Below are 11,855 nucleotides of genomic sequence, written 5' to 3' on the forward strand. Positions count from 1 at the left end.
ATGGATTAATTAAGCATCCATCAAAGCCAGTTCTAATGCAGGATTTCTGGAGCATTGGGTCAAACAGTAAGAGCCGAAATGCCAGAGGAAGGTGTGTAGAGATGCTGACCTCATCACAAGCTGCAAAACATCTGCACTGACCTCACAATTCATTTCTTTAAATCGATCTTCACATGGAACGGATGTGGAGCAGTTAACAGCTAAACTGCAAATATTATTTTCCCTCCTAATGGGGTTTAACCAACAGGGTTTTCTACCGAAGAATTAAATAAAAAAATAACGTATTTTCTTAAAGCAGCAGCGCTGGTGTCGTGTTTCACAGCAGGAAGCAGCAGCTGATTTCTAGGAGGTAATCCACCATGCCGGATGTTATGAAACAAAGTAGCTGAGCTGAATGACAGAAAATGTAACCCCCACCCCCCCCCCCCCCCCCAACATGTAAATATGTCCACAACAATAGCAACCATGGTCGGAAGCTATGCCTACGAAACATCCAAGGAGCCGAAGTGGTCGTCTTCCCTTTTGCTGGAGACCTGGTGGAGTCAGAGGGAAGTGTTAGAACAGATAAAGCCTGGAGGGAAGAGGCAGTCCCCTCACCAACCACAGAACCCCCCACCCAGGATTACACAGAGATATGCAGCCGTGGATTAAGACAAGCAAGCAGTAAGGAGCCAAAGCCGAGAGTTTCTGTTAATTTAATCATGTGATTCAATATAAAACATCATGAAAAATGCAAGAAAGAAAGCAGAAAGAGTCCAGGCAAAGAGACGGCAGCGTCCATGCATTCAGCTCTCACTGTCCAGCAGGTCCATTCGTCTGTCTGGGACCACCCAGTGATCATCTGCTTGGTTCTAAGCTCTCCTAAAAGAACTTAATGGACTAGTTAGAATGGAAGAAACAAAGCTGTTCCATCGTCTAAACCTGGAGCTGCATCTCATCACCCAAACAGAATAATCCTCCAGATGTCTTCTGGTTCCTATTACTGATGGTTGGACCAGAAACAGCTTCAACTCATTACCCGGGCAGCGAGGAAGCGGCTCCACTGTGAAATGCTCATATCCAGAGTCAGAAGGTTCCTGCATGAACTCCTGGATCACATTGAATATCCGAGGCCTGTTATTTCCAACTATATTAGTGGCCTGAAACTTTTGGTTCCATAAAGATGTTCTCTGTAGAACAGTTAATGCTGACAACATATAATAATATTGAGAGATAATGTTTTTGTTGTCTGGGAAGCTGCTCTTTGGTTCCTGGTTGGACCAAATTCTTTGCTACGTTCTGATTTTATGAACAAACCTGAGCAGCCGTTTGTGAATCTACAAGCTCGATGGACAGACGGACGGACGGACGCATCACAGGCAGAGGTAATAACTCTGCATTCCTCTCCTCCAAGTTGTCCCGGTTTGGATTTTAAACAAACTGCCATTCAATTGAAGACAACTGTGCAACTTACCCTGCAGTGCCTCCTAGTGGCCAATTAGGGGACATTTTTCTATGACATTGGTGCTGAACTGCAGCTAAGCTCCTTGTCCTGATCCAGTCCAGTCAGGAATCAAACTGAGCTGCAGTTCTAATGGCTTTCTTAAGATCAATTATAGAATATGAGTAAAGAAGAAGATAAGGCCACAGAAAATCTGGAAAACTACACGAGGACCTCTTTAAAAGAAGGTCTGACAGCTCTTCGCTTTGATGATGTTGATGTCCAGGATAATGTGAACATATAAACAAAGAAAAAAATGCTAAACTTGTGCTTTTCTCCTTCGGCTGTGATCAAACTTTCAGATGGGAGGTGAACAGGTCGATTGCTAAAGAGATGCTGGAAGCTAAATGGTAAACTTCAGCTAATCTGGTAAAAAGGTTTCAGCTTGGATGGTTTCATCATATGCAGTTGCAGGAAAAAAAACCTTATAGTCCTTAGAGACGCTGCAAAATCATTGTTCAACAGAGGAAAAAGGGACAGTGTGTAAGGCTACGGACGACATGGGAAATGACTTAGAAAAACACCTCAAACTGAGAGCCACGCAGAGAGAGCAAACAGAGAGGAAACGTTTGACACAAAGAGAGCAGATGGGAGGAGAGCTCGTCCAGTCGGCGCTGCTTATACCTTGCTCCTGAAGAGCGGCTTGGCGCCGGGGCCACAGTACTCATTGTAGATGAGTTTAAACAGGAAGAGATGGAAGAGGGTGATGAGCGACGCCACGCTGAACCAGAAGAGGAAGGGAAGACCGGGGTACCGGTTTGCCATGTGCTCCTCGTGGGCCAAAATGGCCTTGAGGTGCAGGGTGTGGCGCAGGTCCTGCAAGTGGCGCAGGTCGGTGGAGATGTAGAGCAGCGGCGTGATGGGCTGGGTGACCATGACGGGGAAGGTGTGGCCTTTGACCTCAGACGTCAGTTCCACCGGCTCGTTCAGGCAGCCGGCCTCGCAGGCGTACAGCTTCACCGGCGTCTCCTGCTGCCTCACCGACACATGCAGGAAGGGCTTCCCCTCCCCATCAAGCAGCACGGCCAGGTTGATCAGGTCCCGGTTGTAGTGGATCCCTCGTAGGGCGTAGCTGTTGTGCAGCACGTCTGGATCGGCCTGGAACTGAAGGTGGTTCTCTGTGAACTGGAGGCCGCCAAAGCTGAGCACCATGCCCTGCATGGCTCCATGGGCGCCAGCAGCCACCAGCACCTTGCAACCTCTCTTCTGCAGGGTCAGAGTCCACAGGGTGACCAGCTGCAGGATCTGGGCGGTGCTGCTCACCCGCTCAGGCCACAGGTTCTCAGCGTGCATGGTTGCATGGCCGCTGAAACAGTGATCGGCATAGTTCAGGCTGGACTCGAGACGCGCGCGCTCTTCGCCACTCAGCCGCCGGTCCAGCAGGGGAGCCATGGATGAGGACAGGATGTAGTACAGGGTGTTGTTCACGGTGCGGCCAGACGGGGTGTGGGAGTCCGTGATCTTTCTCATTTCAACACCTTAATTTGACAAAAAAAGACAGAATTAATCTAGACAGGAATTAGTTTATTTAAAGTCAGAAGCTGTACATTGAGACGTCTTTATAAAATCGGAATACATTAAAAAAAATGATGGCTCTGTTCAGGGGTTCCACTGACCCATAAGCTTTGCTGCTTCTTATTAACACTAACCAGAGGTGGGTAGAGTACCCAAAAATTCTACTGAAGTAAAAGTAGCATTACTTCATGTTATTTTTACTTAAGTAGGCTTTAAATAAATTACTCTAAGTAAGAGCAAAAATGTATGATGAAGATTTTCAGTCATACGAGTCAGTCATTCCAAAAAAGTAAAAAAAAAGAAAAACAACAACAAACCACTAGACTTTGTTTCTAAGTGTGAAGACGTTTTGCTTCCCATCCAGGAACCTTTTTCAATTCAAATGTCAGAAATAGCTGAGTTGCTTTATATAGCAGCCGAACAAACCTTGTTTTTGCTTAGACAATATGCATATTGAAGTGGAGCAACAGGCCCACCTGCAATGCCTCATATCTGTCTATGTCTCTGACAACCCCCACTACAGAGACATAGACAGGTATGGAGCATTATAGGCTTAGGCTAACAAAAGACCTCCATTCCAAAGGAGTGGACCCGTTAATCAGTTTCAATTTTCATGTTGAAAAAACAAAAACGAGGCTTTGTTGGGCTGCTGTATAAAGCCTGGAACTCAACTCTATTTCTGACATTCAAAATGAAAAAGCTTCCTGGATGTGAAGCGAAACGTCTTCAAACTTGGAAAAAGAGTCCAGGGATTTTTAAAATAACTTTTTTGGAATGAGTAAAAAAGTAGTTGTTAAAACGTCTACTCAAGCAGCGATTTAATATTTTTTGAGCTATAAAACCTAAAAAAAAAAAATCAACAGTTACAGTATATAACAATATATTAAATTAAAATGTACCATTTACTGTATTATTACTCGACCTCCAAATGACACGGCAAACTCAGCAGATGGAAAATAAAAGTATGTCTCTCAATGATGCCTATTTGTTTAAAACAACCTGGTTTTCTCTAAGTAAAGTTACTTAGAATGGATGGAGTAGATGGAAATATATAAAGGTAAGCTGTTGGTCTAGAAGCACAAGATCTATATCCAGCCATTCAGCAAAGATCCTGCTACATGGCTGTACATCTTAATTTGGTATTTGACCAATTAGAGGAGCCCTTAAATGACATTACCTATTGTAAATTAAGTTGGAAAAAAGTTAAGAAAAAAGGTAAAAAGCTAATTGAAAAGTTAAAAAGTTAATAAGCCTAGTTAACAATTATATTTAGGTTTATAAACTAAAAAATGTAAGTGCTAGTATCAGCATTAATGCCTCTAAGGTTATGTTGTACTAAAAAAATTGTTGTTTTCACTCCGAGTTTTTCATGAATTTCTTATATAAGCACTTTTGTTGTTTTTCTTCTTTTGTTGTTTCAAATATATATATTCGGGCGAGTGGGCGCTTCTTGTTATTACACTGACATTCATTTTAAATGACTGACATTACTTTTGTAACATTAAAAAAATATGAATATTTTTATGCCAAAATGACTAAGGACTTGACCTGGATTCCAATAAATACTATTGGCTTGAAATTCAGATTTTTGAAGTATTTCACTGAGTGGGGCTATGTACCACCCACATCTGCCACCGACCACTCAAACTGAGCTTAAAAGCCCTTTGATGCAGATTATTAATCTGTTAAGTCGGCTTAAAGTTTACGACTTTGTGAAGTTTGGCTGAAACATTTGGAGCTGAATCACATAAAAAGCAGGAAACCCTGAGATTGTTCTGGATCCCTGAATTATAGAATATATGACTTTGCTGCAAAGATATGCTAACCTGTTGTCTTATTACCAAAAGGTTTTTTTTATTAAAGCAACACAGCTCTGACCTAGCATCCTTTGCTTTCCCCCATGATGGTGGGAGGATTGGATGGAAAACACTGATACTGTGGAGAGTCCCATTTACATATAGGCAGTATACTTTTTAAGGGACAGGACTAATTTATATGTTTCATCATTGCTATGATACCTTGAAAAATATGGAGCAATTCTTTTGTATCTCTGCTTCTGTCTCCTTGAACCCCAGTCGGCCTCGGCAGATGGTCGGTCACACTGAGCCTGGTTCTGCTGGAGGTTTCTTCCTGTTAAAAGGGAGTTTTTCCTCTCCACTGTCGCTACAAGCATGCTTAGTGAGAGGGATTGTATTTTAGTCAATGAGTCGATGCAATTACCTGGTTTTGCTTAGATAGAAAACTTTGAACCAATTTGACTTTTATGACCTGGTTGAATTCTAGAGTGCTTTGAGATGACTTGTGTTGTGAATTGATACTATATAAATAAACTGAATTAAATTGAATTGCAATTATTCTGTGTAACATTAAACTATAATAGGACCAAATCATGTTGCCTTAATTTTGTATATCCCCTCCTAAAGAACCTTTACCATTTGTATATGTAGACCTCTTCCCCAGGATAAAGCCATTCCCATTTCTGATTCAGAAGAAAAAAATATCCTGACGTCTTTTCCATTACCAGAAGATTCAATTTCTATTCAGCACATCGGCTGCTCTACCCCTCAGTTTTAGATTGATAACAAAAACCATTCGGATTGAAACAAGTTCTTCGGCAAGTTGTCTGCTATCTGTTAGTCCAACACTGTCATATTATTTAATTTAAAAAGTAGTAGGAACTGGGCCGCACAGTGCTGCAGTGGGTAGCAACCAAGAAGGTTCCAGGTTCGATTCCTGGCCCGGGGTCTTTTTGCATGGAATTTGCATGTTCTCCGTGAGAATGCGTGGGTTCTCTCCGGGTACTCCAGCTTCCTCTCACAGTCCAAAAACACTGTTAGGTTGACTGTTAGGTTAATTGGCTTCTCTAACTTCTCTTTGCGTGCGAGTTGGTGTGCATGAATGGTTGTTTGTGAGAGACGGCAAGCCACAACGAGCCACCAGAACTGTCACAACGCTGCCACTGCCACAAATTGAGCTCAGCCCTGCTGTTGTTTGTCTTGTTTGTCTCTGTGTTGCCCTGCGATGGACCAATAGATCTAACCAATAGACTGCTGGAGATAAGCACCAGCACCCCTCGCCACCCCAGCAGGGATTAAAGCGTAAAATGGATGGATGGAAGTAGTGGGAACCAGGAAAAAAAATTGTTTTCTGGAAGATGAGAGACAGCTTCCAATAATTTAAACATTTTTTGAGAAGACCTTTAGAAAGATGCCCACTGAAAGCATACTAATGAGCTGAGACTTTGAGACAGCTTCTTGTTTGGTTCAGCAGATGGCTGCTCACACTGAGCCTGGTTCTGCTGGAGGTTACTTCCTATTAAAAGGCAGTTTTTCCTCTCCACTGTCACTACAAGCATGCTTAGTTTGAGAGATAACCTTCGAGTCAATGAGTCGATGCAATCAACTGGTTTTCCTTAGATAGAAAACTTTGAATCAATCTGACTGGATGATCTGAACTGTAAAGTGCCTTGAGATGACGGGTTGTTAATTGGTGCTATAGGTATAAACGGAATTTAATTGGTTCAGATCACTAAACCCAGATTTAACTGTTGAGCTGAGCTCACCTGAGAAGAAAAGGTCATTCCAGGCCTGCTGGTGGTCCTGAACCAGGTCGTTCACATCCACCCTGACAAGCTCCTCCATCTCCTTCTTGGCTCCATCCCTCAGCTTACTAAAAGTCCCCTCCAGCTTGGAGGACTCAATGGGCTCAGAGGTCCACACCACAGACAGGATGTTGTCAGAGTATTCAGATTTGGCAGGGACCTGAAACCTGCTCTTCAGCTTTCTGGTGACCACCACCACCATCACTACCTGGTTGTTCTCCACCTGCACCGTCCCGGAGGAAAGCTCCACCTCCCCGTCACCCACCATGTCGGTACTGGAGGAGAACCTGCTCTTTGGAGCCGGGCTGCTGGCTGAGATCTCCACTGGAGCGGGTCGGTCTGAGGGGTTGTTGATGTGGATCCGTTGAAGGAATACGTTGGGTCGGCTCCGATGTGCGATAAACTCCTCCCGGATGGAGACGCAGTCCCTTGGGGACTGGACCGCGGCGGGTGAGGCGCACCGGACCGAGAGAACGGCTCCCTTCCGGAAGCGCAGCATGGTAGCCCGAGCCTCGGCCCGCTCGCCCATCAGATGAACCCCGATCCTAGGTGCGTGTTCGGTCTGATGGACCGGGGCAGAGCCGGGCTGCGTGGAAGATGCCACCCACAACCCGTTAGAGTCTATATCGATCAGAATATGGCCGTTTCCGGTCACGAAAGGTGTGTCAAGCGGCTCCTCGGGGGATTTGTAGATCCCCTCTCCTCGCTCCACGATAGACCTCCACATGTGGATCTCAGTCTGGAGGCATTCCCCTGCTGCTCCTCCGGGCACCGAGGAGCCGCCCAGGAAACTCCACCTGCGCTCTGCCCCCAGGTACCAGTAGAAGATGAGGAAGAGGAGCAGCCCGATGAGGAGCCTCCGCGCCCAGCTGCTGGACAACAAGCCCGGGAAGCCCTTCAGTCTCTGTTGCAGCCACATTTTATGCTCAAACTACGGAAGCCCAGATTACAGTCTGCGTGTCAACACGACACCATGGGGTCTTAGGGCTCTCTTTAAAGTCTTGCATTCACTTCAGGTGGCAGAATCTGATCTGTAAACTATGTTAGCTCAGTGGTCCGGCTCTAGCAGACAGAGCTGCATCTAAGGTGCTGCATTTACTTTAATGCTCAGTTTCGTCTGCTCAAGGTGTTCCATTAAGTTTAGTTGTCAGGCTCCACCAGGGAAGCTAGCTTAGCTACGTAGCTAGCACTAGAAACGAACTGTGCGGATCATTTGCTCGTCGCATCGTTTTAGTTCCCAGATCCTCCGCAGAGTCCGCGTGAAGGTCTAACAATATGTAACCTCCAGGATCACTGACTTGTTTTTGCTCTTCAATCCAAAAACAAATCACCTGACGTGGAAGTGGACTCCAACGGTTGACGTTACGGGGGGCGTCTTCTTCTTCCTGACCTGACAGTTGTAGCTCTCTACCGCCACCAACTGGAGGCGACCCTGTTTTTGGGCATCGCGTTCTTCTTCTTCTTGGGATTTATTGGCGGTTGGCAACAAACATTTAGTAGCATTATCGCCACTTTCTGGTATGGATTATCTACTAATAAACATATGTATACATACATAATTTCCAAGGAAGATAAAGAAAAAAGAAAACAAAAAACTACATATTTATACATAACTTTGTATTCCACCCGTCTATATCATAAACACATTCACCCTCTCTATGATCTAATTCTATGAACTAATTTAGTTTTCTTTAAAAATGAAATAATTATTTGTATATGTTTACTCCCCAAATTCTTCCTGAAAAAATATGGAATCGTCGTGACGTCACCACTTTGCGTGGTCGCCATGTTGACGGCGCACTTTACAGCTTCCTTAGACTATTGCCTGTGACTAACGCGTACTGTTCTCCCTCTCAGCCGTGTTTTATGTCGTTTAATTTCACCGTAACTTGATTTCAACCATGGTAAACCGTTGCAGTATTGTGGGCTGTAACAGCGCATCACATGATCGCCGAGGGAAAAACCTACAAAATGGGATAACTTTCCACCGCTTTCCTGCCTGGAGGCGCAAACACGGAGACCAAGTTTCACAGATAACAAAGAGTCGTCGGCTAGCTTGGATCGCGGCTGTAAGACGACAGAACATAACTTTCCACAGTATCCCGATGTCAATGCGAGTGTGTTCCCTGCATTTTCATTCTGGTAGGTTAAAGATGCACGGTTTTATTTTATAGCCTACAGTATTTCCTTCCTTCATCCGTGGCACCACATACAGGTGCTGGTCATAAAATTAGAATATCATGAAAAAATAGATCGATTTCAGTAATTCCATTTAAAAAGTGAAACTTGTATATTATATTCATACATTACATACAAACTCATATATTTCAGATGTTTATTTTGTTTAATTTTGATGATTACAAATGACAACAAATGAAAATCTCAAATTCATCATATCAGAAAATTAGAATATTACTGAAGACCAATAAAAACAAAGGATTTATAGAAATGTTGGCCAACTGAAAAGTATGAACATGAAAAGTATGAGCATGTACAGCACTCAGTATTTAGTTGGGCCTCCTTTGGCCTGTATTACTGCAGCAATGCGGCGTGGCATGGAGTCGATCAGTCTGTGGCACTGCTCAGGTGTTATGATAGGCCAGGTTGCTCTAATAGTGGCTTTTAGCTCTTCTGAATTGTTGGGTCTGGTGTATTGCATCTTCTTCTTCACAATACCCCATAGATTTTCTATGGGGTTAAGGTCAGGAGAGTTTGCTGGCCAATTAAGAACAGGGATACCATGGTCCTTCAACCAGGTACTGGTAGCTTTGGCACTGTGTGCAGGTGCCAAGTCCTGTTGGAAAATGAAATCTGCATCTCCAAAAAGTTGGTCAGCTGCAGGAAGCATGAAGTGCTCTAAAACTTCCTGGTATGTGGCTGCGTTGACCCTGGACCTCAGAAAACACAATGGACCAACACCAGCAGATGACATGGCACCCCAAACCATCACTGACTGTGGAAACTTTACACTGGACTTCAAGCAACGTGGATGAAGTGCCTCTCTTCTTTTCCTCCAGACTCTGGGACCTTGATTTCCAAAGGAAATGCAAAATTTACTTTCATCAGAGAACATGACTTTGGACCACTCACCAGCAGTCCAGTCCTGTTTCTCTTTAGCCCAGGCAAGACGCTTCTGGCGCTGTCTGTGGTTCAAGAGTGGCTTGACACAAGGAATGCGACAGCAGAAACCCATGTCTTTCATACGTCTGTGTGTGGTGGTTCTTGAAGCACTCACTCCAGCTGCAGTCCACTCTTTGTGAATCTCCCCCACATTTTTGAAGGGGTTTTGTTTCACAATCCTCTCCAGGGTGCAGTTATCTCTCTTGCTTGTACACTTTTTTCGACCACATCTTTTCCTTCCCTTCGCCTCTCTATTAATGTGCTTGGACACTGAGCTCTGTGAACAGCCAGCCTCTTTAGCGATGAACTTTTGTGTCTTGCCCTCCTTGTGCAAGGTGTCGATGGTCGTCTTTTGGACAACTGTCAAGTCAGCAGTCTTCCCCATGATTGTGTAGCCTATAGAACTAGACTGAAAGACCATTTAAAGGCTTTTGCAGGTGGTTTGAGTTAATTAGCTGATTAGAGTGTGGCACCAGGGGCCATCAATTTTTAACCTTTTCACAATATTCTAATTTTCTGATATGATGAATTTGAGATTTTCATTTGTTGTAATTTGTAATCATCAAAATTAAACAAAATAAACATCTGAAATATATGAGTTTGTATGTAATGTATGAATATAATATACAAGTTTCACTTTTTAAATGGAATTACTGAAATCAATCTACTTTTTCATGATATTCTAATTTTATGACCAGCACCTGTACATGCAGGAACGCGCGCCCAGAGACTGTTGATATAGCATTTTCATCGTCGTTGGTTGATGTAGCATTTGATATAGCATTTTATACTCTTTGGTAGAACACACTGCCAGTTCCTACCATGACAGGGACATCCCTCTCCATTTTCAAAAAAAACCCTGAGGTTGACAGCTGTCATAGCACCACTTACAAATTTTGCTGATCCTAGCGCTTACCAGCTGTCTTGTAATGTAATGTAATCATATAATACAATATAATAATGTGTATATTGAGGATCATTGATAACATTATGGTTCTATATGTGTTCAACACTGCTGCTGTGGATAATAATTTTAAATTGTGTCACCAGGAAAACCAGCAAATGAAATGTACACCTCACATCCGGATTGGGCACCATCACTACACTTGGGCCACACTGGATAAAGGCCACACAGACTGCACGCTATGAGAGACAGGAAAAGAGAAAACGGCAAAGGACTGACAGTACACCTGCGATGGATGAGACAGCTATTGATGACCTTGTTCCACCCGGTAAGCCTTACAGAGCCAGCAGATTCAACACCGTATGTAGCTTTTGTGGCTTTTTCAGCTGCATGATGCACATTAGCTAAAAGATGTCCTTATTTTATCCATAGTGGAGACACCAGCACCAGCTGAGGATGGAGCTGAGCAGACACCGCTGACAGAATGTGACTTCTGTCAGCGCCGGCGTGCTGAAATCAACCGGCTGCTGGAGGAGAACAGGACCCTGAAACGTGAGCTTGGCCAGAGAAAAATGGATGAAGATTTCCTGAAGGAAGACACCGGAAAAGTGAAATACTACACTGGACTTCCACACCTTAAAGTCAACCACTTTATTCTGGTGTTTATGAATTACTGTATTAAAGAAAAGATTGATGCTCAATATGGAATTGACAACTTCTTTGTATCAACAATACACTCTAAGCAAACATTTAACAAGTGGGTTGTTTTTTAGCCATAGGTGTGTTTTGCATCCATACCCAAAAGCAAGAGGTCTCAAACGATCAGATCCTTTTCAGTGTTTATTTGCAAGTAGTGAAACTTGAGAACACAGTGTAGCACAGAACAGTGCAGTGCTGTTTGAATGCTTGTAGGTAAATGGTTACAAATAAAAAATGGACGCAATGAAAATGCAGTGCAATTACTTACAATAACATAGTATGTATTTATACAAAATGTTCAATCCTATTAATAAGTCGGTCTTAATGAAACATCAATGGAGAAATGGAAAGTGGAGGTATTGCAAATTATTATTATACAAATTGTAGTTATAGTAAACATTAACAATTAAACACTGTTAGTGCAAATTCTTATATAAGTATTTATAATAATATGCATTACTTATAATAATATGCATTACTTAAATTGTATAAATAATGGCTGCGTTGCAATATGTCATGATATACAATAATATAAT

General features: G+C 43.2%; 1 protein-coding gene across 1 annotated transcript; it reads right to left on the reverse strand.

The window, feature by feature from the left end:
- On the reverse strand, nucleotides 1-8,003 carry kiaa2013 (KIAA2013 ortholog). The gene is made up of 4 exons (XM_038308987.1): nucleotides 6,558-8,003; nucleotides 2,105-2,958; nucleotides 436-533; nucleotides 1-405 (listed from the first exon to the last, which is right to left on the reverse strand). Exons 1-3 carry the CDS (start codon nucleotides 7,513-7,515, stop codon nucleotides 483-485), a joined length of 1,863 nt encoding a protein of 620 aa, XP_038164915.1. The 5' UTR covers nucleotides 7,516-8,003; the 3' UTR covers nucleotides 1-405; nucleotides 436-482.
- Nucleotides 8,004-11,855: the final 3,852 nt, after the last annotated feature.

The sequence above is a fragment of the Cyprinodon tularosa genome, unplaced genomic scaffold, assembly GCF_016077235.1.
Source record: "Cyprinodon tularosa strain WSP-4 unplaced genomic scaffold, ASM1607723v1 ctg652, whole genome shotgun sequence".
Classification (NCBI taxonomy): Eukaryota; Metazoa; Chordata; class Actinopteri; order Cyprinodontiformes; family Cyprinodontidae; genus Cyprinodon; species Cyprinodon tularosa.